The following is a 27,900-nucleotide window of genomic DNA, read 5'->3' on the forward strand; positions in this document are numbered from 1 at the left end:
GAACTTGTTCCATTGTCTCAGGAGACCCAAGTGTTCCAAGGATCCTCCCTGGGGAGAGATACACAACTAACCTCCTGGCCCAAAGTCCAAGGAGAAGGAATCATCTTAGCTTCTGTTATATAGACTGTGATTCTGAGTCAGAAAAAAATCTGTCCTCCAAATTATCCAACCATAGCTCAAAGAGCGTTCTCTACCTTTACCTGCGAACCAGTTGTGTGGAATGAGAGGAGAGAGGTCACTTGTACATGGCTGTGGCCGGCAATGACCTTAAGTTGTGGACAGAGCAGGTTGGTGGATGATAATAACAAACATCTATATACTGCTTACTATCTTTCAGACACTGTTCTTAGCATTTTGCATAAATTATTTAATCCTCACACTAGGTCTCTGAGGTAGGTTGCGATATTTTCCTCATTTTAGAAATGAGGGTCTAAGGCATAGAAAGGTTAAGTAATCTTAGGTTGATACATGAACTCAAGCAAAGCAGTCTGGCTCCAGAGACCATGCTCTTGACCCCTAAAGTAAACCACCTCTCCATAGCTTGCTCTGCTCTGGGCACTTTAGATTAGGAAGTACCAGTGACATCATAGCATAGCTATCTGTGATGTGCTACTCTGCTTCACTCATGCATGGTAAATGACTGTCCCACTGTGCCCGCCATTCGCGAAGCCATGGGTACTCTGAAAACAGAAGTAACTTTTAATAAGGTATTGCGGCTAATTAGGAACAACACTGGAACATACCTGTTTACAGCTGTAACAAAATCCCAGTTAGCTCTTCTCTCCTTTTTTTTCTCCTGATTTCTAGTCTCTCAAGCCTCTACTAATATATGTATCCTTTGTTAAATCCTTGCGGATTTACCACTTTTCATTTCAGCACTTCCTAACTCTTGCTGTGTTAGAGGCATCAGGAATCTCAGAAGGTCTAGACAAGGAAATATGGTCAAAGCCCACCAAAATCCAGAGATTCCAGTGTGGAGAGGAAGCTGCCCAGGCAGAGGGAGCTGGTGAAGGGTGGAACTGTAGGATGGGGCGGACGGGAGGAAGAGGCAGGCCAACAAGAAAGGGAGGTGACAAGAAGGGTGTTTGGATGGAAATGCTGCCACCGCAGCCTTCTCTGAGCCTGAGCTGCCCCGTGTAGGCTCTGCTCTTTGTGGAGCCCACTCTGCTCAGCAGCTGGACACTCCGGGGGCCTTTTTCGAAGGCTTGGGAGTGCATCATAATGCTCACTTCACTCAGCTCAGTGGCTTTGTCAGGAAATGATCCCCCAAAAGGATTGTTTTGGGCTTTTAATTCTTTCCTTTTTTCTAGGCTCCGAAAAGTACCTGCTTCCCCAATTTCTTACTCTCCTTGGGTCTCAGGTCAGGTCAGAATGTCTTTCATTTTGGCCAGTGTGGAGGATAGAAATGGAATAGTCACTGAGGATGACTTCCAAAAAAACTAAATGTCTTTCTCTTGTCTCCCTTTGCCCTTCCGTTGATCATACTCTGTAGGACTAAGCACAGCAATTATTATGCTCAGCTTACCTCTAGAGAGAATAAATTTACAACTAAAAAGGAAATAATAGGTTCAAACTTTCCTCTTCCTCCTTTCCATATCAGTGTCTCTTTTTAAACACTCTGTGGGAAGGCTAAAAACACTGAATGCTCTTTCCCACTAAAGGTGAGAGGTCAGATTGGGTGTGTGGGTGTGGGTCATCCTGTCCCTGCTCCCTCTCTCCCTGTTGGGGGGTGAGCTTGGTTTGAGGACCTTGGGTATTCATAGCATCACGGACACCCTTTTCGGTTATGCCATGCTGTTTTCTTATAAGTTATTTTCCGTTTTCTCCCCTTCACCTAGACTGGCCAGAACGGATATCTAAATGACATCAGGTTAGTACCACTTAGCATGTTCCCTGCTTCTCATTGAGCTTTGTCAGTGAGGTTAATATAATCCTGTAATGATGCTTTTCTTTGATGTTAACCAACAGACTCTCCAAAGAAGCCTTTTCTTCTAGCTCTCACAAGAGAAGGCAGATTTTTAGGTACCTCTGTGTGATCTATATCTCTCCTTGTTTTTGTTTTTGTTTTTGTTTATTTTGCTGTAATCTTTTCAGCGGAGTGAGTTTGCTCCATGCATGGCTGCTTGCAGAATAATTCAACTTGTGGTTTTTGCAACATTGGGTATTTTTCCCCATTAAAAGAGAAATGGCTCCTGCTCAATGACTTTATTTTTGTTGTTGCTGATTTCATTTTAAGTCATGGATAGGTGGTGAAGGGGACCAGATAGGTATGTCTGGGATAGGTACTGCTCTTTTCCAAAAGTTTGCTGGAATTGGGCATTTGGGGAGGATTTCAACATGTATTTATATCAAGGTAAAAGAATGGGTATCTTCTGGCTATCTTTTCTGAATCTATGAAAGATGTGAAGAGCTTATCCCTGACCCAGCGTAGGGAATGTTTTATATCTTTAAGAAAGAATAGTACGCACACACACATATAAAAACACAAACATCTCTGTCTGTAGTTTTCTCTCTGGGACAATGTAATCTGTAAGATGGCCTCAGAAAAATACTTGTCTGCCTTAGCATGGACATAGAACACGTCTTTTTTTTTTTATGACTGTCCATGACTTGCTGTTGACATGGGTGAAAGCTGCTATATTAAACTTCTTCGGGCCTAATATTCTCCATGTTCCACGAAGCAGTCACGAGAATCTCCCTTTCATTTGATTTTCTCAGTCCCACTCCAGAGGATTACAGAAGGCGGTGGTAAGAGAAGCACTTCATTAGGATCCTGTCTGGCACCAACTCATTTTAAGTACATTCTTCCCATTTTACCAATAGAAAAACTATGGAGTAGAGAAAACCTGAGTATTCAGTACTAGGATTCAGGTCCAACCCTTTCCAAAGGGCTTATCTCTTTTTGAATCCTAAGCTTGATAGGAACTAATTAACTGAGATTAGTTAGAGCTCTCATTTCCAGTACCTCAGTTGTCCCTTCCCCCTGTGTCCTTTCTAAAGCTAGTCAAACCATGTAGATATTTGAGTTACAAGATTTCTCATTCTTGGAATGGGGCATTACCTCCTTTTCCATATCTCTGAACTCTTTCTCCTAGACCATCCCACCCTGAAGTCCATCCAAAAGCCCTTAGGCAGTGAGGGCTCTGCCCTGTTCATGATGGTTGAGATAGAGTTCCCCTTTAAAAAAAAAAATCCCTATTCCATATTGTATACTTCAGGATCATAAATCATCCCAGAATCCTGTAATAAACAGTTTTAAACTAACTTCTATGCATATGCTAATGCACAGGGCTTTACGGTTGCCAAAGTATTACTGTATCTGATTTAGATCTCTCAGTGTCCTGATTTGGTAAACTGGTTTACATGTAAGAAAACGAAAGCAGAGAAACTAAGTAGCTAACCCAAGTTGACATGGCTCTTAGTGGCAAAACTGGGACTGACTCTCTGTCTGGTGTTCTTTCACCGTGCACCAGACCAGCTCTCTACAAACATCACCCCTTCCTCTCTGAGTCCTCCATTCGGAGCCCTCATTTATCGCATTCGCTGGTAAGAATGATGCCCATTAGTGCTGTGGAGCATCAGACTACATCAAACAGCTCCAGGGATCTAGTAAGCAGGTGCAGCCCTCTCCTCTCCAGACCGCCTTTAAGCTGCTGCTTTCCATACTAAGTGTTGGTTAAAGATCTAGGTCATCTAAAATGCAGTACCATGGACCCTCAAGGGGGCAACTTCTTCTCTTTGGGTACTAGTTCAGAATTCTAGTGATGAGAAGCTGGTCTTCTCTAACTGCTTTGTACCTTTCTCCCCAAGTGTGTGAAACAAATACTGATACACCACATTCCATCATCCACATTGGCAATAACTAGGGCAACTTCCCAGTTCTTTGGAAGATTCTATTCTATTGACAAATAAGCCATTACTGACATTTACCATTGCTTCTTACACAGGCCTGCCTACCCATTCCCCAGACCCAATAAACTGAACTTTTCACGAGCATAAATCTACTTGTGAGAACTGAGTCAACTTTGATTTTATAGGAGTATAAAGTGTGAATGTTCTCTGTCCTGTACCCCCATCTCTCCAACACACATACATACCCCAGTCCAGTGCTTAGAACTGAGTCTAGGAGGTTTCCCTAGTTGCCATATGTTTAGTGAAGTGGAAAGACATGGCTAGGGATTAGGTTTAGTTGTAGAGAAGGAAAATGGATCTCTTTCTTGGCCAAGACTCAACTTAGATTCTCTAACTCTTGGTGTACTGTACTAACTGAGGTTAGATCATCATACTAGCCACATTTTCAACACTTGGGCCATCACTGTCTTGGGGGAACCTAATGAGTACAGAAGGAGTACAGAAGCACTGCTACTTTGGCTCAAGCTTCCCAGGGTGTTTGGTTTAAAGTTGACTCATTCACTGTTTACCTCCTGTAGAAAGACAAAGTAAATGGCAAAATTGTCCTAATAGATAGTGCTGTGTTTGATTTAGGTATAAAAGTCTATTAGGACTTGTCTTGTAAAATTCAGGTTCTAATTATTATCTAATGAGCAGCTTCATCCATTGCCACTGCTCTGTCCCCTAACCCAGAAACAGACACATCTCTATTGAGTCCCCTCAGTAGACTTGCCTTTGGCCATTGAGTCAGAGCTCTTGGCTCTCTCGTCAGGTCTGGTTCTGTTTCTGAAGAGTCCCTGATTTACATTTCTTTCTTTGTTTCCCATTCCACTTTTGACATTCCTAAGAGAGAGGGATAAGGTTTTAAGGAGACAGGAATATTTTCCAGTTCTCTTAACTATAGAGAGAGAAGCACTGAGGTTATATATACATCTACTTGGGATTCTGAGAAGAATTAGCATGTCCCTAACTAGCTCTTCTGGTTTGTTTGTTTTTAGCCCACTGTGATTGGCTTGACTAAAAACTAAAATAGTGACCCTAGCTTTTATTTTGCCCATTTTCCCTACAGTAACCTTTGGAGCAGATATTCTCCAATAAAGAAAGGTATTTTATTTAATGTTACTCTCAAAAGAAAATTACCTTTCTTTATTAGAATAACCCCAAGCCTAGTATCTTTGAAGCTAAGGGGATTGGGATGGGGTTTTCTATTTGCTTTAGACGGGATGGTGGTGAAAAGAGGGGAGCCCAAGCTACTATGATTTTTGCTCACCTGCATCCCAGTATATATACCAAAATCTTTGTAATTGTTGTCATTTAGTTTCTTTAGGTCAGTAGTTGTTGGGGGTGGGAGATATGAAAGGAGAATTCCTGGTTCTTGGTTGCTTATTGATTAAGAAGCACTAAGGGCTCATTAAGACATAGGGGTTTTAGGTCAACCCCATCTGTCTTAAGTACAACTGTTTATAATCATTAGGCAGTAATTACAGCATCAGGATAACCCTGATGTTTCCAGAGCAAAATTAAGAGAGAAGTCTCTTTTCTCAATAGCTTTGTGCTTTGCCTAGGGCAATAAGGGTTGTTAATATGGCGGCACCTAGGCACAGCCAGCCCCCTGCTCCTTGCCATCCTGGGTCCCAAGGGCATATTTGCTTGATCATGTTGAAGATTGTAGCCCTTAGAGACCCTGGAACCAGTTGTTCCCAGATACCAACGCAGAATTTCCACGAACAGGTTGGGTCAATTTCAGACTGTCAGACTGTGTTTTCCAGAGTGCCCCATTAATCTACTCTACTCCTCTTCCCACCTCTGGAAAAGTGGTACCTCTGCTGGCTTTGGCACATGTTATGTGGAAGACCTATATTATTTATCCATATCTTGGCTACCTCTGCCTTCCCACAATAGGAACTTCTAGGAGTCCTTTTGTTTTAAGAACTCCTAGAAGAGGGTGGTACCCCTCTGCTCCCCACTATCTCCTGCATGTGTGGGATCCCTGCGGGGGCAGGGGAAAAGACCACAGCCAATCTCAGCATCATGTATATGGTTTCCTGGCCACCTCTGGTCTGATATTGAATTAGTTGCCAATGCACTGTCTTCCAGATTTGCCTCTGTGTTCCTTGTTACTGTACTGGATCTTGTTCTGTCTGCTCTCAGCAAATCTTGGTTGGCCAGCCAACTAACAAATCAATGTCCATCCTCCTCCCAACCCTTACCCCTTCTTTGTTACTGAAAGAATAGAAATGAACTCTCTCCTAGCTCTTCTGCTGAAGTGGTAGGTGGGGGGTGCTCTGACCACTGTGGTCTCTACAGGGGGAACCGTGAGGGGCTGAGCCGAACCTCAAGCAGCCGCCAGAGCAGCACAGACAGCGAACTCAAATCCCTGGAGCCACGGCCGTGGAGCAGCACAGACTCTGACGGCTCTGTCCGGAGCATGCGGCCCCCTGTCACCAAAGCCAGCAGCTTCAGTGGCATCTCTATCCTCACCCGAGGGGACAGCATCGGGAGCAGTAAAGGTGGCAGTGCAGGAAGGATCTCCAGGCCAGGTACTACAGCTTCTGTCCTTCAGTGTCATGCTCATCATTTCTTGCTTGTTTTCTGCAAAACATCACTGATGTTTACTTCTAACAAAACGTTCTCCCAGTATAGTGTCCTGGAAAACTAACATAGCCAGATGAGGAAAAATTTGCTTTCTTGGATCCATTGTTCTTTTGAGTCCCCTCTCTCATTTTCTTTCAGACCTTCTTTCCTAATTGGAAACGAACAAACAAAAGATTGGGATTCGATTATTTTATCTTATTTCTGAACAAGGTTTGGCATCCCTGTCAGCCCAAGTTCAAGTTATATACTAAGATAAGAATGATACTGCTTGCTTTCTGTAACCTCTGAGATTGTAGAGGGTTGGTAGCGCAGAAGAAAGCCTTGGAGTTCAGCTGTTTATAATTAATCACTTGGTAGTGACCAGTAAGCCAGAACCGCAAGAAATGCTGTGGCTGCTTCTCTGGAGCCCAGTCACTGAGAAGGAGCCTGTGTTCCACATGCCAGGCCTGTAACCACCCTTCAGCTCTCCTGACGTGCTGTGTAAACTTCTCCGTTATTCCTGTTGTGCTCTTAACAGGGGGTACTTAGCTCTTTATACCCAGTGGGCCTCTATTTCACCCTCCTTCCGCCTCTAAAGAATTCTTGCCTCTCATCCCAGAAGTTCTGTAGGTCTTGTCCTCAGAAGACCTCAGTAGTCGTGAAGATTTTGCCTGTGTTAGGTCTCTGCTGCCCTTCTCTGTTACCTCTTCTCTAACCCACTGCCTCTGCCTTTATCTGGGCCTTTGTGTTCTTTTATTTCATTATGATACTAGTCCCCAAGCTGGTTTCCCTGCTCCATCCTCAGCCCTTTTTAGAGCCAGTTTATCAATCCAAAACATAGATCTAATCATGTCAGTCCTCTCTTTAAAAATGTTCATGTTTCTGCATTCCCTGCATAATCTAACCCGAATGACTTAATGCAGCATTTCTTCCTGACCCCGGTTTGCCACTTCGTCTTACTTCCAGATATCCTTCTTCCTCTTGCTCTCTAGCCATTGGTTGAATATGGTATTAACTTCATCCCCTCTTGGTCTGACAAGCCTTCTCTTCACCATTTAAATCCACTTCTCCTCCCATTTCCTCTTTAAGTGAGTTACTCCTTCCTCAGCCTTGCTGCCACACAGCTTAGTCCATATCACTGATGCATCCCTTATCCTTACCAGATAGATTGTAATCGTGTGCGTGTCCATCTCCTGTCTGAAGATCCTGTGCTGCTTAATGGCAAGGACTGTGTTCTCTTCACCTTTGTGTTCTCAGTTCATTATACAATGCCCAGCACATAGCAGATAGTCAGTAAAAGTATTTTATGTGAATGCGTGCATGGCTTGGAGAGGCTGGAAATGGGGAGAAGAGTTGGGTGACAGTTGTGCTTATGTGTGTGCACAGGCAAGTGCTTGGAGAGGCAAGGTTGCCTTCTCAGCAACTTTTATGAAATGCTGCAAGTTGGAAAGAAATCAGAGAGAAGATAGGTCTCTTAAGGGACTAGGAATCTGCACCTTCCCAGGAAGCAAACATTCATGTTTTCAGCTGTTTAGTCATGATGGACAGATTCTAGGCTCTTTAGAGGAGGTGCCTTGGCAGCCTCACATTTCGTTCCATTCTGAAATCCAACATCGACGGGCAAGGTATTTACTGTCCCTGGGGAGGAGAAACCTGCTAAGATGAAGACTCCCATCAGCAGGGCAGCTGAAGTGCGTCTGTGCTCATGCATGGATCTTCCCAAGACAGTGGGGGAATGGACAGAAGGGAAGTGAGGAGAAGCAGCAGGGAAGGAGTAGAGCCCTGCATCTCCAAGGGTAGCATGATCATGCCTGGTGCTTACAACTCTTGGTGGGTCTCCTCTTTGCCTTAGGTATGGCACTAGGTGCCCCAGAAGTGTGCAACCAGGTCACCTCATCCCAGTCCGTCCGGGGCCTTCTCCCTTGTACTGGCCAGCAGCAGCCGCAGCAGCCGCAACTTCCTGCTCTCCCACCCACGCCTCAGCAACAGCCACCTTTGAATAATCACATGATCTCACAGGTGAGTCACCACTCAGTGCCAGAGCCCCCTCCGCTCCGATTCAAGCGAGCTCTGGAAGTACAGTCATGTCTGTTGTGCTGTGGGTGGCAGGAAAGATCTGTTGGAAGCCTGCCATTCCCTCCTCCGTTTCTGGTTTGTAAGCTGTGGGGAGAGAGGCGTAAGGGCAAGGGTTTGGCTAAAGTGCTCTTAGAGTCAGCCTGGGGGCTTATTGCTTTCTGTTTCTTCTTCCTGAGAACTGCCAGTGGGATCTTTTACCCCATTCCACACTTCTGCTGTACCTCATCTCCCTCGATGTCCTGTGTAATTAGCGAGGCGATTTTGTTCACTGTGTCCATATATGGAGCTTGAAGAGATCACAGCTCCCACCATAACTGACTGAATGTGTTCATGTGACTGTTGAGCCATAAACACATATTTATGAGTTAGGGTTTGAGGAAAGGAAATATACTCAAGACCCCTGCCATACATATGCCATAAGGCACAAACCCTCCCAAAGTTGTCTTTGTTTCCCGTGCCAGAAAAGAGCTCTTTCTCCTTGTGTTGCTGGACTGATAGAGGTTGATACCAAGTAGGGTTTTGGTGAAGTTTTGTTTCTGTGGAGGTCATGCAAGTCATCAGCATCAGAATCAGTCCCTATTCTAAACTGGAACGTTAGCGTTCTAGGCTTAAGTCTCCTTAATACTCTGAGGAGAGCTGTGCTGAGGTCTTCACTTACTCTTTTTTCCATGAGTAGAGCTGCCCATGAGTGGAGCCCATCCTCTGTCCTGGAGTATCTCTGGTGGCGCTCTCTGCTAGTCGGGAAGCCCATGTCTGCACTCTGCTGCTGCAGTTTTTCTCATTTCAGCTCCCAGGCTCCCTCACCTCTGTGCTCTATTAGTGCAGCTTGGCCTCAGATCTGTCTCTTCTGTAGGTAGAACAAGCAAATCGCAGACACTCATTCCCCAGGAACGAGTGGGGAAGGGTGGCCAATACTACCCCATTCTGATATTTTGATGATCTGGGACACCCTGCTTCCCTGCTTTGTGTCTTAATGTAACCTACATGCAGATCATTCCAGGCCTTTATCTTGGCCCCTAAATCAGTTTCTCTATAGTCCTGACTTTTGTTCTGGTTCTACCACCATCTACCTCATTAAGTCCCATTCTTACCAGCTTACCTCGCTCCATACTGAAGTGTGACATGTGTATGTGCTTTCCCTGATGGGTCTTCATTCAGACCTATAAGTGGGTATGCCTCTCTCTCTTTCTGGCTATCTCTACTGTGTTTCTGTGCGTCCCTCACTTGTCTACGGTCCCAGTATTTGTTTGCATTTTCTAGGATGTGTGTAATTTAATGTAGTTTTGCTCCCTTTTCTCCTTCTTGGTCTTCATCTGCCTCCTCCTTCCATCCATCCATATCTAGAAACAGACAACAAGAGTGGGAAGAGAATAAAGAGATAACAAGAATAACCATTTGGGGCTGAAAGAATTTTAGAGTGTCTGGGTGACTGGCCCTAAATCCCAAACTTTTACTCATTCTGGCCCTGCTTCTGGATCACGAGGGTCAGTGGATAGGTCATGGGTATTGACTGATCTCCTGCAAGATGTCCAGTACTAGGTTAGGACCTGTAAATTGGAGACAGAGGAGCATTATTCGTTACAGAGATTCTGTTCCCTCAGAAATTTGTAGCAAGAGGCATTTGCAACAGGCCTGGGGACAGTGATGGCTAAACTGTGCTAAACTTTCCCTTCTTGGCAGGCTTCTGATGGCAGAGCAGACCTCCCTGTCATGTGTCAGTAGAACACATGAAACCAACGGATGAGGCTGAGGATTAAAGGACCAGTGGCTACCTTTTGCCCTATTTACCTAAGGTGGCGTGGACCTCTTGAGGAGGAGCCCTCTGGGAGTCTAGTCAGGCAACCAGGAGCCAGTGATCTAAATTCACCAGCAGGTGGCAGTCAAAGCCCTCAGGGCCAGTGTTTGGCTTCCCCATGGTTTTACAAAGTTCCCTAGCCCTGGAGTTTGAGATTCTTTGAGAACTGTAGCTGAGGATAGTGGTGGAAGAACTTAAAAATAGCATGGAGACACCTACTTTTACCACTACCCTTCCTCAGTAGGAAGAGGCCTAAGAGAGCATCATTTCTTCCCCCTTTTTCCTCAGAACTCACAAATGTGAAGAAACAGGCAGCTATACCTATGGCTACCCCTCCCCCTCCAGAGGATATAAGACCTGAAGCACAGCAGATCCTCCCCCAAGAGAAAGAAAAGGATTAGGATAATAGAAAATGGGTTTAAAAGCTACCAGCACAAGTAGCTCATGCAGAGCAGCCTGGGCAACAGTTATATTTGAAATGGCTCACAGACACTGGGTATGCCAGGAGAGCTGGAAGTTTATCACAGGTGCTGCAACATCTCCCCCAAGGTCACGCAGTGGATTCTCAGTAACTTTTTCCTAACCAAGATGACTTATATTTTATTTAATCCAGGTAACAGGAGCATTCTCTGTTTTGGAGGGCTCCTAATTCCCGGATTCTGCCTCCAGAACTATTAGTCCCCTTTGTGAAAGGGTCTCCCCAGAGGTATATGCCAAGAGATGATATTGACACCTTGGGACCCCATACTTCTAAATTTGAAAGGAGGGAGGAGAATCATACAAACAAAAACATGTTTGTATAATTCTGTTTAACTTCTTCCTTTGCCTGCTCCCTACTGTCAGAGTGGAGTAGAAGAATATGTGTGAGGTAGAGGTAGGTTCCCATCCCAGCTCAGCTGCATTAGCTGTGTGCTCCTGCACGTGTGATTGAATTCCTCTGAGCCTTACTATCCTAACTGCAAATACAAGTTATCACCTCTCCCTATGGATTATTGAGAGTCTGTAATGAGATACGTATGTAAATGAGACGGTGTATATAAATGGTATCCATCCCCCCCCCCCCCCCCCCCCGGCCTTCCTAGCCTCTCTCCTTTCTCCCACCCCATCTACCACCAGGGGCTATGGCAGGAGAACCGATTCTCCAGGAGAGGTGATTGAAATGGCTGGAGGAGAAAAAGAGAGAGAAAAAAGAACTTCCCATTAGTTGCTTTAGAACACATCATGTTCCTCATAAACAAATCTTCCTGCTTGAGGCTAGTGGAGGGACTGAAGGAACAAAAGCTACAGTGAAGCTATTTATATTTTATTCCAAATCCCTCCCTGTTTGCTTATGGGGGCATTTTTCATACTGCCCTCACAGCCTGGAGGAGCACAGAACAATCATGAAGCAGGAGGAAGTAGGTGGAACCAGGCGTGGACTGGCTGTTTTTTCCTTCCCTACCCTCGGGAGGGAGACGATCCTTGTGAATGAACACTTCCTCCAGGAGAGCTGTGGTGTGAAATCAGGGGCTTGGCTGGGAAAGCTGAGCCAGACCTTGGATAACCTCTCCTACAGAAGCAGGAATCCCTGCTCAAGTGGGCATTCAAGGAGGGTTACGATCATGCTCCCCAGGAATCGTGTGTTCAGAAAAAATGCTTTGGGAAAAGCTGTGTTTGGAATCAGGCTGCAGACACTGGCTCTGAGAGTCCTAAGATTGCTCACAACAGCTGCTGAGCTCTGAGTAGCTAACGGGGTGGAGTGTGCGCTGCCATGGGTCTCTCCTCATAGGAGAGATTGCTTATTTGTCAGAGATGCAGAAGCCGCAAGCTATCTAGGGCTTGCTCTCTAGTCTGCTCAGCAGCCTCGCTATTCATGTGACATTTTTTTTTTTTTATGATTAACCTTGTTGTTCCTCCCCTTTCCCTCCCCGCCTCTGCTCCCCTCCCCCTTCCTCTCCCTGTACCTCCCTTTTTTCTTCCCTGTCCACATGCCTCTCTGCTGGTCCACAGCCAGTCCCGGCTCTGCAGCCCTCTCCGCAGCCTGTTCAGTTCTCTCCAGGCTCCTGTCCCCAAGTCCTTCTGCCAGTCTCTCCGCCCCAGCAGTACAACATGGTATAAACTCCGTTCCCCTTTTTGTAATGTCCATGTGTGGCCTGTATCTGTGGTATGTCTGTGGGGTCCATCTGGGACAAAGCAGTTGCACTTTCTGGAAGGCCGTGTTAAAAGGTGTTTCTTCTTGAGCAAAGGGCTAGCACAGGCTGAGCTATAGTCCATTCTAGTGGCCTCGTCACAGCATTTCAGGCATCAAAGATGCCTAAATATAAGACAGAGAGGAGCACTGAATTCCCCTGAGTTTCAGGAGGGGGACAAAATTGGATGTTGGCTCTAACCTGGGCTCCTCATCGCTCTTCTGTGTGCATCCTTCATCTCATCTCCTTTCTGGACAGGTATGAACTCCCAGAACCCAGTTTATCCTGTATAGGATGGTTTTCTATAATTTCCTTCGAAGATAAAAACACAATTGCAGATTTCTCTGCCATTACTGGTAAAAACTTAAAATGTTCCTCTGTCTTACTGTGTTATTTTATATTAAAAATAGCCACTTCCACTGCATAGAACATGCTGTTTCAATTGTTTGTACCCTGACTACAAATCCTGGGAAGACCTGATTTACCTCATAGTTGATAACTCCTATCATGGTTATGAGAGCCCTGGTTGTGTGTGTGTGTGAATCACATAGTCTGATTTTTCACTGGAATCCCCTCTTTCCTTCCAACTCTCATCTCCATTCTGAAAAGCTCTGGAATGTGGACCTCAGAATAATCTGCAGTCCAGTCCTCTTGTCATCTATTCCTGCCCACTAAGGTAGCAAAACAGCTAACTTGAAGATCAGATTCCTGAAAATTAAGTGAAACCACAGGAAAGCATTGTCTTTTGTTTCTACTAGTTTGTTTTTCATAAGAAGTCCTGCTCTAGCGTGTGCGTGTGCGTGCGTGTGTGTGTGTGTGTGAGAGAGAGAGAGAGAGAGAGAATTACCATCCAGGAAGCAGAAGAAACGGGGAGGCTAACAAATTCTGACCTATCATCATATAAGTGAGAGGCGGAACACCATCCATCCCTCTTGCTGCTTAGAGAAGAGAGCTGAGAGAGGAGGCAATTACAGACTAGCCTGTCACTCTCCTTGCCCTCCAGCTCAGCCACTCAGCCTGGCCTCCTTTCAGAGGTGAGAATTGGAATTGGTTCCTGAAGGGCAGGAGAACTCTAGGCAAGTGTCAGAGAACAGAGGTGGAAATGACCTCGAGAGGAGGGAATAAGGAGATAAGCAGCAGGAGGGGAAGCCCACCAGTCCTTCCGCTACATAGGCAGAGCTGGGGAGCCACATGAACCTAGCCATCCCTAGTCCACTCAAGGTGTTATCTAGGTCCTTTATTATAAAAACAGGATCTATGGCAACATAGAGCCTTTTGTATGGTTGGAGACATGAGGAAGACAGGAAATGGAGAAGGACTTACAATCTTTTTTTTTTTTTTAGCCCTAATTAGTTTGTCCTGTCTTTTCTATATATACAGAAAGTTGTGTTGTTGCTCCCATCTCTCCAAGACTAATTCTGATAGAGGTCATAGTCACAGTGGCCATTGTTATCTCATATGTGGTGAGGAGTCTGATTCTGGAGTTAGGCTTCAAACACCTGTTCAGTTAATAGCAATTTTTTTTTAAGTTTTATTTTTAAATATCTCTACACCCAATGTGGGGCTCGAACTCACAACCCTGAGATCAAGAGTCACATGCTCCAGAGACTGAGCCAGTCAGGCGCCCGTAGTTCACAGCAGTTTAAAACACCACATGTTAGAGGCTTAGGGCTAAAAAGTGCCTCCCAGGGAATGGATGCAGGAGTATCCCAAACTGGTGTAAGTAAAGAAGGCTGTAGAGAGGGTTGCTATTTCTGTCTATCTGTCTTTGTGTTGAAGCCAGATACAGGGGGCTTGATATGACCTGAGTCCTCAAGTCTCCCTTGCTGTCTCAACAGGCAGATGACCTCAGCAACCCCTTTGGACAAATGAGCCTTAGCCGCCAAGGTTCTACTGAAGCAGCTGACCCATCCTCAGCTCTGTTCCAGCCCCCACTTATCTCCCAGCATCCTCAGCAGACTAGCTTCATCATGGCTTCTACGGGACAGCCCCTCCCCACGTCCAACTATTCCCCTTCTAGCCATGCGCCACCTACTCAGCAAGTCCTGCCGCCCCAGGGCTATATGCAGCCCCCTCAACAGGTGAGCAGCATGGGCTCCCAGCTTAAATTACTAATTCAATTTGTCCACTGTTATAATCCTCCTTCCTTCGTCTAGTTTAGATAGATCAGAGGAGATACCTGTCCCCACTTCCATTTCCCCACCTTGCACTTGAGAGTTGTCTTTCTAGTCAGAAGGTCATCCTTCTGCATAACATAAATCATTCCTGTTCTGTTTCAAACTTGTATATTAATGCTGCAATTGCAGGTCCAGACATCTCTATTTACAGATTTCTGGCCTTTGACCCTGATGCATTTATGGATTTAAATATTTATTTATTTGGGGAGGGGGGTGAGGTAGAGGGAGAGAAAGAATCTCAAGCCGACTCTTTGCTGAGCGCAGAGCCCAATTCAGGGTTCGATCTCACAACCCTGAGATCATGACTTGAGCTGAAATCAAGAGTCAGATGCTTAACTGACTAAGCCACCCAAGCACCCATACCCTGATGCATTTAATAGTTGGGGATGTTGGGGTTGAATTTAAGGGAGCCTCTCACATATCTGTTTCCTCTCACCATAGATCCAGGTTTCTTACTATGCCCCTGGACAGTATCCTAACTCCAACCAGCAATATCGACCTCTCTCTCACCCGGTGGCCTACAGCCCCCAACGTGGTCAACAGCTGCCTCAGCCATCCCAGCAGCCTGGTAAGAGGAACTGCTGGGGTAGGGAGGCAGTAAATAGAGGAAGGGCAGTGGAAGGTGCCCTCTCTTTCTCAGAGAGAAGTACCTTCCTTGTTAAAAAAAAAAAAAAAAAGGCAACAGGAATGATTAGTTCCAAGAGGGACCCAGGATCTCCAGAAAAAGAAAAGGTAAAATAGACAGGAGAAGGAAAATTACTGAGAGAGTGTAACCTCCTAAACATTATTGAGACCATGCTAATATCTTTTCTGCCTTGCCCGTCCCTAGGTTTACAGCCCATGATGCCTAACCAGCAGCAGGCGGCTTACCAAGGCATGATTGGGGTCCAGCAGCCACAGAACCAGGGCCTGCTCAGCAACCAGAGGAGCAGCATGGGGGGCCAGATGCAAGGCCTGGTGGTTCAGTACACTCCACTGCCTTCTTACCAAGTGGGTGCATTCTGCACTGGGAAAGATCACCCAGTCCTTGGGATGAGGAAAAGGAAGACAGTCTCCCACATCATCCAGTGTGACAACTCCAACACTAAAATACTGTTCACTTTCCCCCTAGAATTTGTAGGTGTTTTTCCTCTGAGAGAAAGCCCAGAGAGTCTGAGAAGATTGTCTTTATTTAAATTGTTTGGTCTTTATTCAGCCATGCAAATGAGTATATGGCCCAGAAAAGTAGGATCTAAAGGAAGTCAGGCTCCTTTCTCTACATCAGATGCCCGAGAGAGGTGTTTGGAGAAGAGGGAAGTGCAGAAAGCTCTGTACACATTTTATTTAGGCAGATGAGGAGAGTAGGAGGAGTCTCTACAGGTAGGGAAGGAAGTCAGTGTCCTGGTGTAGTGATGACTTATTTGGCCATTCTCTGGATGAGCTCATTGGGAGTACAAGTGGTCATTCTCTTCTTATCTCTACCCAGGTCCCAGTGGGTAATGACTCGCAAAATGTGGTCCAGCCGCCTTTCCAGCAACCCATGCTGGTCCCTGCGAGCCAATCTGTGCAAGGGGGCCTCCCAGCAGGGGGCGTACCGGTGTACTACAGCGTGATCCCACCGGCTCAGCAGAACGGTACGAGGTGAGGACTCCCAGAGAGTCGGGGCACATCTCCCATAGACCTTCAGCAGCTTTCCACTGACCTAAGAAAAGAAAGACAGGGGTAAAGATTCCAGTGGTGCCCTAAAGCAGGTAGAATGTGAGGGAGTTCATTCTTCTTTTCTCCTTGTTGTTTTGACATTTGAATAAGAGCTCATCAGCAGAAAAAAATTCGTACTCCAGAGACAGAGGCTTTATGATGTCCCCAGTGTTTTGTTTTTCTTATCAATGGGATTTAGAATTATGGGATAGAGACTGCTCATCATTAAAAGAAGCAATTTGGAGTGTATATATATATGTATATATACATATATATGTAAATTTTCCTATGTACCTCTGTTTATATCCATGGATGAATCTCAGATGGTCTATTTCTGTATGTCTATTTATATATATATTAGTATATGTCATAGCTGATAGAATTTTAGAGGTAGAAGCCACCTTAGAAATATTTAGTCCACTCCCCTTATTTTATTTTTCTCCCTTTTATAAATGAGAAAATTCCAGCTAGGGAGATTAAGAAACTTACCCAAAGTCAACCAGCTAGTTAGAAGTAGAGCTGGAACTAGAAGTCAAGTCTGGGCCTACTTGTATGTATTTCTGTGTTGCTTGAAGTGTGTATGTTTACTTCTCTTTTTGTGTGTATGTCTCCATGTTATCTTGAGTATTGGGGCGGGGATTCCCCCTTTGTCTTTAGGTAACTCTGTTTGCCATTGTGTAAATATCCTAAATCAGACATCTCCTTAGTTCTGTTTTATCCATCTCTCTCTGGCACTGTGTGCCTGTTTCTGGCACTTCGTGTTTCTCAGAACGTGTGTGTGTGTGTGTGCGCACGTGTATGTGTCTGGTGTTTCAACACTGTTGGGAAGAAAGAGCCTGTGTCACTAACATTCCATCTGTAGCACTGATTAGCAGCTTCCTAATTGAAAGATGATCAAGTACAAATATATATAATTAACTTTGAACTGATGAGTGATTTTAGAAATTGCATGGCAAATTGGTCTGGGAATGACTGGCTGCTGCCTCTGCTTCCCACAGGGGAGGCCCGGCAAGCAGCAGCTGTTTGCCAGGAGCTGTGCTCCTCCCTCTCCCACTTTAACACTACTCTCTTCTCCATCCCCCAGCCCTTCTGTGGGGTTTCTGCAACCTCCCGGCTCTGAGCAGTACCAGATGCCTCAGTCTCCCTCTCCTTGCAGTCCACCACAGATGCCACAGCAGTACTCAGGTAAGAGGATAAAGAATTGGGAGGTGTTGGGTACCGGCAAGAGCAAACACTGCTGAAGGATTTGTGCTCTAGAGCTGGGAATGACAAGAGGGTTCAGGGATTGGCTCTGTCCCCAGCTGTAACACCACCACGAGGAAAGATCAGAGTCCTGACTGGTGTTTTCCAGGGGTGCTGAAGTTGACCTCTTGAGAGGTAAGGCTGGTTGCCCTATCTCCATCCCTGGGAAGCCACATCCTTGATTGGGTTCCTTGTTTTCTTTCTTTCTTATTTTTTTTTTCCTCCCTGTATCCAGCATTACGCTCACCACTCACATGCCTTTGAGACATGAAGTGCTTACCTCTGTCTCCTGCACTCATTCTTCCTATAGACAGCTTTACTTTTCTGTTGGGAGTGTGAGGGAGGCTGATAAAATGCTTTTTAAGTCATATCTTAGATTTGTTTGGCAGTTTTTCGTATGTGCTCACATACATTGTATCATTTTAATTCTCAGCACAACTCTGTGAAGACAAGATTTAAGACTCAAAGAGGATAAATGACTTGCCTGAGGTCACGATCCTAGACCTTGAACTTGGGTCTTTTGCCTTTTCATAACCATCCTGCACCCTCAATATCATACTTCCAACAGGTCTCTGTACTCTGTTCCTTTCCCTCCAGTGGGAAATAAATGGCTATCATGTTCAATAGCTAAAGGCTTGCTTTGAAGGGGCAGCTGTCCCGTGAATAGGCTGATGCCATGCAGCGTCTCACTTTCTGCCTTTGCCAGGAATTCTCCCAACACACCAAGTACAGCTACCCTTGTTTGTCGCCCTTTCACCTCACCCTGGCACAGCATTACACTGCAGCTAAAGCAACTTCGGGGGTTCTCCAGTGGAGGACGTCTTAATGCAGTCTCCAGCCATCCCCATTTCCCTCTGTTGTGGGAATATCAGAGTGCCCTCTTCTGGTGAGAGGGAAATATTTTGACAGTTTTCCCCATTTTAGAAATAAGATTTTCACCTAGGAGTTTTTGCACTCTGTGTTAGATGCTGTGGAATGGATTCCAGAATTAATCTTGCTCATAAGACATGATCAGTTCTTACCTTCAAGGAGCAATGACTTCTCCCTTCATCCAGACCAAACATGGCTTTCTCACAGGCTGAGAGGTTTTAAATTCAACAGCCTTTACCCTTTATTACATTACTGGTCTCTCTAGCTGTTTCTCCTACTGTCCGCCGGGGGCACTTGACCTTGAAATTCCCAGTGGGATATGGAAATTGTAGAAACCAGCTCCAAGAACCACTGTAGCCTCTGGTGGTTCTTGCTCCTGCAGGGCATTTTCTCTCCTGTTTGTTAAAACAAGTGTGTGCATGTGCATATGGGTATACTTGTATGTGCATTTTTATGTGAATCCTTAGTGGTATCTCAGTGTATGTATTGGGTCTCTGTGGTTGTATCTCTTCATCTTCAAGTACAAGGTCTTAGAAACAAAGCAAGTGAGAAGAATTTTTCACTACCTACTCTGGACTTAGTGCTAGGTTAAGCAAACTGGAACAGCTATTGTTCTGAACGTTGGCAGCACTGGAGGTCTGGCCTGGGATTAGAAGGAGATCATCTGTGCTCTTCCCAAATCAATAGAAATGGAGGAAGCCCTCTTCATCATCTAGTTCCCTTACTTCTTTGGAATTTCCTGTTATATGTCTTTTCTTCCAAGCTTCCCTGATTGATTGATTCTAGACTTCTCTGACTGATCCCTTGTACTCTTCCTAGGTGATGGGACCCTATGTTCCAGCTGTGTCACCTAAGAGACCATATTCACCATATCATTGATTTTAAGTCTTCAGTCTCTGCTCATGGGAATATAAGAGGAGCTGGAAGGAAAAAAACAAGTGCTGCTTCTTCCTTCCTTTCCAGTTTGCCCTTTATTGGGAGGAGAGAAAGCCAGCATAGCCCACAAGGGCTGCTATCACCTTCAGAGGACAGTCACCCGCCCTTCTTCCATGTAGCAACATGGTCACTTTTCCAAAAATAAAGGCAGGGATTAAGATTGGCTGTTCCTGGAACAACTGTTCTGGCTTATTAATACATTTTTGTAGTTGTCCAGTTTACCCCCAGGCCTAGACCTTAATTCCTCCACTGTGCTATTAGACAGCACTATAACCCCAGGAAATACTTTTCTTCCCACTAAAATGATGGCCCACAGGTCCCTTGAGGTTACTCCAGAAGTGCGTGTCTGGGGAAGATGCACACAGATGTGAAATGGCAGTGATACATATACACAGACTCCCAGCTCACTGTGACACAGCACCATGGCCAGAGTGACGTATATACAGAAATAGCCTCTCACATACTTACTGGCTCATTTTGTAGCTGAGGGGATTCCAAAGCAGAAACGAACACTTTTCTCTCCCACTCCGTAAGGATACAACTTTCCTTCACCAAAAAAGGGGAAGAACACTAAGATACTGTTGGATTGTATCCTGTAATATGGGAAAGATTCCTGCGGATATTATTTCTCTGGACATTCCTTTCCGTAGATTTGATTCCTGGTGGTAAGGAAGAAGTCTTATCAGTCTTCTACCTCAGAGATTTAAAAAAAAAAAAAAAAAACTAAACAAAAACCAATTCTGCTAGACATAAATGTCATCTGTTTGTATTTATGCGGTTTGCTCTGCCCAATCGACCTTTCTGCCCCGGTTTAATGATGCCACTTAAAAAGCCATTCACACGTCCCCTCTCCTTTCAGAACTTTCAGGCTGAAATTGATTTCCTTATTCAACCCCCCTCTCCCCCTTCCCGCTTCAACCGAGGCCCCTTTCCCCAACCTGATTATATGGAACTGCTGTCCCTGGGTAGTGGGGTGGTTTTTCTCTTCTCTTCTCTTTTCTTTCTTTCTTTTTTTTTTTTATTGCCACATCCATTAAGAAGTAGCGACAGTTTAGCTATTAACGGATGCCACCTGCTTTCGGCTTGAGGAAGAGAAGCATAAAAATCAGCTCATCAGCGTAGTGCTCTGTGTCCCGGCTGAGTGAAGGAACAATGCGCCAGGCCAGCGGGGGAGGGCTCAGTGTGGGGAGGACCAAGGCTGGGACTGAAAACCCTGGCTTTGTTTTTGTCGGGATCAGAGAAAATAATATGAGGACTTTGTTCTCTTTCCCCCTCCCCTTGAGCCCTCTAATAGCTCCTTATGGCTACATGTTGATATTAGAAAGAGCTTCCACCATTTTCCTTAAATGCCCACACCCTACACACTCACATGTCCCCCCCATCCTTTCCTGGCCTGAGGCACTAGGCTCAGATTATGAGCTGCCTTCTAGAAAGCCGTAGATTTGATTATTTTTGCGTTGGCCCCCTCGGGTAGCAATGAGGTGTTTGAATAAGGTCAATTGTAATTTTGTTGGAAGAGGATGTTGGAGCAGGTGGGGCTCTTTGGATGGGGAAAGAAAATGCCCAGAGCAGCTATAGTAAGGGGGGAGTTGTTAAATGTATGACACTCCACAGCTATTTGATTTTCTGGTGGCCCTTCCACAAGCCATGCTGACGAATACCCTGTCCCCTGTGGCAGAGGATGGGGAGAGGCGAGCCTGTCACTCTGAGTATTTGTGCTCTCTGATTAGATGGACCCCAGAGGGTGGGGGCCACAAATTGACTGGAGAATAGGGTACGACAGATGCTGTGTCTCCCAAGCTGCCCTCTGAGGCCTCCTGCTGCTGCTTTTCCTTCCCTTTGACTGGCGCTACCTGAGAAAAGCAGTCACGCTCACTTCCCAGCATGACCGGTGCCCAGGGCAGAGGCTGCAGCATTTCCCGTCCCAGGAAGCAATGTGACGGCGGCAGCCAGTGGCAACCTCAGAGCACCGAGCCGTGACAACGGCAGCACTGTGGCAGGTTTTCGCGCTAGCCACCCCCGTCCCGTTTCTCTCCCACCACACACACACGGACTCAGCCTGTCCCTCAACGGAGATCTAGCCTGAGAGGTCAGGAGCAAATGCTCAGGCTGGACAGTCCCCTGTGGGGAAGCAGAGCTCCTGCCCATCCCTTCCAGCAGGGACTGTCGTTCAGACTGCTTCTCCCTGATCCCTTACCTTGCCTTTCACCATGAGGAAGATTCAGGACTTAATGTTCTTCCACATTGAGCTCTTCGCTGCCCCCGGCCTGTGAGAGGGTAAGGCTACCCATGGTTGTTTGTGCTAAAACCTCAGGCTCACATCCAGTCACCTGAACCTGTCAGCGAAACCTTCAGAGAGTCTGACCCTCCCACTCGATTCCCGCCGTCACTGCTCTAATTCAAAACCTCCTCGTTCTTTTTTCTGTAGAGGCTTTCCAATTCATGTTTCTGCCTCTGGTCCCTCCCTCTCTTCAGCCATTTTACTTCCGGCCTCTTGAATTAGCTCTCTGAAGTTCTGTTCCCAACACCTACAGGATAAAGGCCCTTACGAGAACGTGCTTCAAATTCTGACACCAGCTGTTTGCTTAATGTGTGACTCCCCGATAGACTGTCCATCCCGCAAGGGCAAGGACCACTTTTGTTTGTTGTACACCCAGTGCCCAGCATAGGAACTGGCACCTAGTAAATGTTCAATAAATGCTGAATAAATGAATGAACATATCTCATCTCCCACTTCCCCTACACAACCCCTGTGCCTCAGCACCTTGAATTATTTGTCATTTCCTGAATGTGACGTACAGCTCCATGCCATTCCCAATTCAAGTGCTTCCTGGCCTGGCTTAGGGAAGCTGTGTGCATTCATCTCCAGAGCAACCAGAGAGATCGCTGACCTATCTGCAGCCATTACCAGAAAAGCCTGCACGTGCCTACGGCCCTGGCCCAAGCCCCAGGCTGGGACCTGTACCATGCCCAGACAGTTAAGCAATCTGACCTGGGCATTTGGTAATACCTGATTTTGACAAATGGAGTAGTTTTCTGCCAAGCATACCAGGCACCCCTCACCAGGTCAAGGCCACGAGAGCATTGGCATCTGGGACCCATGTCTCTTCCACTCAAACTTTCACTAGTTTGGGGAGAGGGGAGTCACACTAAATCAGCAACTATCTCAGATTCCTGGCAAGACACAGTTTAAGTGACCCTGAGGCGAGTGGGTTGATTGCTTACTGGCTTTCACACTCAGGGTTAGTTGGAAGGTCAAAATATAGTCTGAATTCACAACTGATCCCTTTCTTCCTGCCACTCAGGAGTGTCACCTTCTGGACCAGGTGTGGTGGTCATGCAGCTGAATGTCCCTAATGGACCCCAGCCCCCCCAGAACCCATCCATGGTCCAGTGGAGTCACTGTAAATATTACAGCATGGACCAGCGTGGGCAGAAACCTGGAGACCTATACAATCCTGACAGTAGCCCCCAGGTGAGTGCTGCAGCCCAACATTATCTTGGCAAGGAGGAGACCAGATTTTTCTCGGGGAATAATCTTTGCCATTGACTGAGCAGCCTCTTCTACTTGTCTTTCCATGGGCACTCTTCAGGGGGGAATCATAAGAGATAGAGGAGAGTATCTGCTTTCAAGGAACCTAAGATCTAAGGGACACATACTTGGAAATGCCAAGAGAATACTTAAAACACTATGTCAAAAAGTGGATGTTAGGGCACCTGGGTGGCTCAGTTGGTTAAGCGACTGCCTTCGGCTCAGGTCATGATCCTGGAGTCCCGGGATCGAGTCCCGCATTGGGCTCCCTGCTCGGTGGGGAGTCTGCTTCTCCCTCTGACCCTCCTCCCTCTCGTGCTCTCTGTCTCTCATTCTCTCTCTCTCAAATAAATAAATAAAATCTTAAAAAAAAAAAAAGTGGATGTTAAAATAATACAAATTGGGGCACCTGGGTGACTCAGTCCATTAAGCGTCCGACTCTTGATTTTGGCTCAGGTCATGATCTCAGGGTCGTGGGGCTCTGAGCTCAGCAGGGAGTCTGCCTTGAAATTCTGTACTTCTCTCCCTGTCCTTCTCCCTCTGCTCCTCGCCCCCCACCCCGCCAACGCTCACTCTGTCTCTCTCTAAAATAAATAAATCTTTTAACTAAATACATTAATTAATTAATATAAATTAATTAGGGACTAAGGGGGCTGTTGGAAGGAGCAGTCTGACTTTGACAGAGTTCTGCAAGAGAAGTTTTCTGAGCGAGGTGAATTTTAAGCCAAGCCATAGGAATATCCAGAGGGTCATGTTTGGTGTACATATGATGTGTGCTCCTCTCTCCCACAGGCCAACACTCAGATGAGCAGCAGCCCTGTCACGTCTCCTACCCAGTCTCCAGCACCCTCTCCTGTCACCAGCCTCAGCAGTGTCTGCACAGGACTCAGTCCCCTTCCTGTCCTCACACAGTTCCCCAGGCCTGGGGGTCCAGCACAGGGTAAGGGGTTAGATTAGGGCTGGCTGCTGCCCTTCACAGCCCATTCCCAAGTGGGAAGATCCAGATGGTAGCAATAGGCAGGAAACCAGTGTGGCCTGGTCATCCAGCTCTCGGAGCCAACTCTTCCTTTAATATCCCTGTTTAGGCCAAGGACACCTGCCCCTCTTTAGTGCTGCCCATAGTCAGCTTACTGCAGACCTCCTTTACATATTTAGTATTTACTACCAAGTCTACAAGGTCAGGGACTGTGAACCCAGGAAAGAAACTTTCTAACGAACCTAAGAGTTTAACTCATCAGTACTGAGTCTGAGGGCTGAGACTATGGGGCTGTGTCAGAAACAGTGTGGTTTTAGAAGAGAGGACAGTGGAGTTGGGTTGAAAGACTTGGGTTAAAGTTCACGTTCTACCACTAATTAGCTTTGTGATGTTGAGCATGTTACTTAACCTTGGAACAAGGCCTCAGTTTCCAAATCTATAAAATGGGATTAATCACATATAAGATGGAAATAATATTATCTGTTTCTGCCTTGGCTGTCACAAGCAGTATTAAAAATCAGATGAGAATATGGTTTAAAAACTAAAGTGCTCTGAAATCTAACATTTATCAACAATAAAGTAACATTTATGGTGCTTACTGTGTACAAAGCATTACTATAAGTGCTTTCTGTGTCTTGTATTCACTCAACCTTCAACACTGATGAAGGAAAATGTACCCAACCTCTCATTTCCAGTAACAGAGCCAGGATTTGAACCTCGGCGGTTTGGCTCTAAGCCTGTGCTCTTACCCACTCACTGTATTGCCACTCAACAGGAGTTAGAAACTTGAGCCCTAGGTTTGGGGTCGGAGAATCTATGTAAGAAATTAGGGGAACCAGCCTGGCTCAGTCGGTAAAGCATGTGACTCTTGATCTCAGGGTTGTGAGCTCAAGCTCCATGTTGGGCATAGAGATTACTTAAAAAGAAAGAGAGAGAGAGAGGGAGGAAGGGAGGGAAGGAAGGAAGGAAGGAAATGAATAAATGAATGAATGAATGAATGAATGAAAAACATTTATAAGGGTCTGTAGGTTTCCTCCAGGGCCTTTCATCTGCAGTGGACAGAGCCCTTCTTCAAGGGTGAGGGAACCTAAAAGCCCCATTTGCCTGAAATACCTAGGCCGAGAGCCAAGGAGTTTAGGAAGAGAGACAACTTTTCAGTCAGGCACATGGGCACTCCTATCATAGAAAAAGTGGGAAAAGTATGCATTGTTGTCATCTATCTCCAGAGCCCCCATAAAAGTCATATCATGAAGTTCTAACTCCCAGAAAACCATCTGTTTTTCCTCCCTAGGTGATGGGCGCTACTCCCTCTTGGGCCAGCCATTACAGTATAATCTGTCTATCTGCCCTCCCTTGCTCCATGGCCAGTCGACTTACACGGTACACCAGGTAAGGGTGTCCACCAACAGACCCCTCTTCTCATCCAGGCCCCTAGCTCTGAGCCATCCACCTCAACCAGTGGGGTAGACCGGGGAGATAGCACAGTGAGAATGAATAAAGTGGGAGGGGCCTTACCCTTCTAGCATACTCATTCTTCCCACCTGACCCCAGTGCCAAGGGGGAAGGACTCTGTTTCTCAGTGGCCACTCTGGCCAGTCTGCCTGCCTGGTGGGGCAGGATCCTCAGGGTTGGGTGCTGCTCCTTAATCTTTCAGACAGACATTAGGATGCAAGGCAGTCAATGTTGTTTACCTGGGATGAGAGTTATCTTTCAAATGTTGAAGGGACAGAGTGGATTGAAGCATGGAAACCGGAGCAAGAGACAAGCACTCAAATCTGCCTCCACTGACCTGGGGACAACAGATGTTGGTGAGTGACAAAATGCTGAATCCCCAAGAGAAGGTGCTCACCCCTCCAGCCTGCATTACCAGCCCAGGAGGAGTGAGAAAAGCCAGCTTAGGGTGGGGAGTAGAAATAGGACCCTTCTGTACTCAAGAGCAAGGAGAAACTGGAGAATTGAAGCATCTCAGTCCTCCTTATCAGGCCATTTCAGGTCCTGGGAAAGGCGATGGGAAAAACTGAGTATAACACAGTGGCGGGGGATGCTGAGCCTATTAACAGGAGAGTCTTATGAGAGTGGTCCTGACCCTAATCTAGGATGTCTGCCTTGGTAGTCTTCCTAGTCCTTTAGGAGAAGCTTGACAAGAGAACATGGGGGAGTAACCCCCCTGCAGGCCTTCCCCACTAAGCATTACCCTTACTTGGAGTGGTTTGCTAAACAAGGAAAGGCAGGGAAATGGACTTCCCTAGATGAGAAGGAAGAGGGATCTCTGGGAAGGGGACGACTGTGGGATATATTTCAGATTGGGCTACTGACTTGGCACAAGAACTGAGGTGTAGGTCTCCAGATCTGAAGAAATCTGGGATTCTGACCCCCAGTTTCTTCTTAGTCTAAGAGAAGAAAAAGGTTTTTTTGTTTCTCCTAGCTGCCTAGATGGTGGGGTGTTGCATTGATTTGGGGAAGGAGGAATGGGCCAAGTGGGCAAGGCCAGGCTTTTGAGGACGCCGTCTATAGACTTGGGTCAGCTGCAGACTTCTCTGCTGCCTGCTTGCTATTCTTCTCACAACCATGTCCTCTCTCCTCCCCTTTCAGTCCTGGGCCGGGTGCTGGAGGTGACAGATCTCCCTGAGGGCATCACTCGGACCGAGGCGGACAAACTCTTCACTCAGCTTGCCATGTCTGGCGCCAAGATCCAATGGCTCAAAGATGCTCAGGGGCTGCCTGGCGGGGGCGGGGGGGACAACAGTGGGACTGCTGAGAATGGCCGCCACGCGGACCTCGCTGCCTTGTACACCATCGTGGCTGTGTTTCCCAGCCCCCTGGCTGCCCAGAATGCCTCTCTTCGCCTCAACAACTCTGTGAGTCGCTTCAAACTTCGAGTGGCCAAAAAGAACTATGACCTGAGGATCCTGGAGCGAGCCAGCTCCCAATAAACGGAGGAGGGGAAGGGACCGGCACAGTAGGGGTGGGGGCAGGGTGGAGGGGGTCGAGGGATCCTGACAGATCACAGACAGAGGCAGAAAGGAAGGTGACAGACACTGAACTGGAGCCTGAGACAGTGGGGATGAAGATGGAACAGACACACTGGCACTGGACTCCTCCTTGCTCCCCTGCCATGGGTCCCCTCATTTTCCCCTGGTTGGCCCCCCTTGCTTCCCTCTCCTTCCCATCCTCTTCTGTCATTTTTTATCTCTTCTCCCACCATGAAATTAATTTTTTTCATATTTTTTTGGTCAGGTAGAATTGGGAGGGTCCCACACTCCCCTATTCGATCTCCTTACCATCCCAAGCTCCCTTTTCATTTCTGGTCTTTATGAATATATTTATATGGACAGAATTAAGAAAAGCAAAATTGATTTCCCCTTTCTCTCACTTCCCCCATCTTGTCTCCCCAAACCCCAAAGAGTTAAAACTTGGGCCTCCCCCCACCTCCCAGAACACTTGTATATTGTTTGTTTGAGGTTCGTGCCGCAGTAACAGACAGTATTTAATTGCACATACAGATGTTTGCTGGGTATATTCACTGTAAATTTTATTTAATCTGATTTTTTGTTTGTTTGGGGGGTTACTTGGGGGGAGGTTGATTTTGTTTTTAAATATAAAAAAAAAAAATCTGTCACTGGACGTCAGTCCCTGTTTCTCTGTTGCTGCCCTGGTATGGGTGGGGGTTGGAGGTCCTGGGTAGGTACAGTTCCACAGCTGTTGGAGGGATCTCATATAGGTTGGGATGGCTTTCCCTAGCATATGCACACATACCTTCCTAACACTATTCCCTCATCCCATTCTCCTCCTTGGACATAATATTCGGACAGGTGGCTGGGTCTCCAATGGGACCTTTATTCTGGGCTCTCCCAACTCCCAACTCCCAGTAAGTGTGGTTTCATCAAACACATCCATTCTCAACTCCAGACCTCTGAGTCCTTATTAGTAAAATAAGAGACTTGGACTAACTAGCTTACCTCTGAGGTTCCTTCCACTATGTTAAT

The 27,900-nt window shown here is 46.3% G+C and overlaps 1 protein-coding gene across 12 annotated transcripts in view; it reads left to right on the top strand.

Annotated features, from left to right (window-relative positions):
- The window catches only part of R3HDM2 (R3H domain containing 2), a 160,049-nt gene that overhangs the window by 130,427 nt on the left and 1,722 nt on the right, over positions 1–27,900 (top strand). For 3 of the 12 annotated variants that reach the window (XM_035002317.1, XM_035002321.1, XM_035002320.1), the window contains 14 exons: positions 1,839–1,870; positions 1,969–2,022; positions 6,199–6,431; positions 8,318–8,484; positions 14,343–14,585; positions 15,123–15,249; positions 15,511–15,671; positions 16,147–16,301; positions 17,443–17,543; positions 22,712–22,881; positions 23,731–23,878; positions 25,206–25,303; positions 25,638–25,722; positions 26,507–27,538. In XM_035002317.1, the coding sequence (XP_034858208.1) occupies positions 1,839–1,870; positions 1,969–2,022; positions 6,199–6,431; positions 8,318–8,484; positions 14,343–14,585; positions 15,123–15,249; positions 15,511–15,671; positions 16,147–16,301; positions 17,443–17,543; positions 22,712–22,881; positions 23,731–23,878; positions 25,206–25,303; positions 25,638–25,722; positions 26,507–26,847 (2,115 nt within the window). In that variant the 3' untranslated portion in view covers positions 26,848–27,538. Of the gene's footprint in view, positions 1–1,838; positions 1,871–1,968; positions 2,023–6,198; positions 6,432–8,317; positions 8,485–12,325; positions 12,428–14,342; positions 14,586–15,122; positions 15,250–15,510; positions 15,672–16,146; positions 16,302–17,442; positions 17,544–22,711; positions 22,882–23,730; positions 23,879–25,205; positions 25,304–25,637; positions 25,723–26,506; positions 27,539–27,900 lie in introns of those variants that run through there. The other 9 variants (XM_035002322.1, XM_035002319.1, XM_035002323.1 and 6 more) reach the window with 4 other exon arrangements.

The sequence above is a fragment of the Mirounga leonina genome, unplaced genomic scaffold (genome assembly GCF_011800145.1).
Source record: "Mirounga leonina isolate KUSES-001 unplaced genomic scaffold, KU_Mleo_1.0 Mir_126, whole genome shotgun sequence".
NCBI lineage: Eukaryota > Metazoa > Chordata > Mammalia > Carnivora > Phocidae > Mirounga > Mirounga leonina.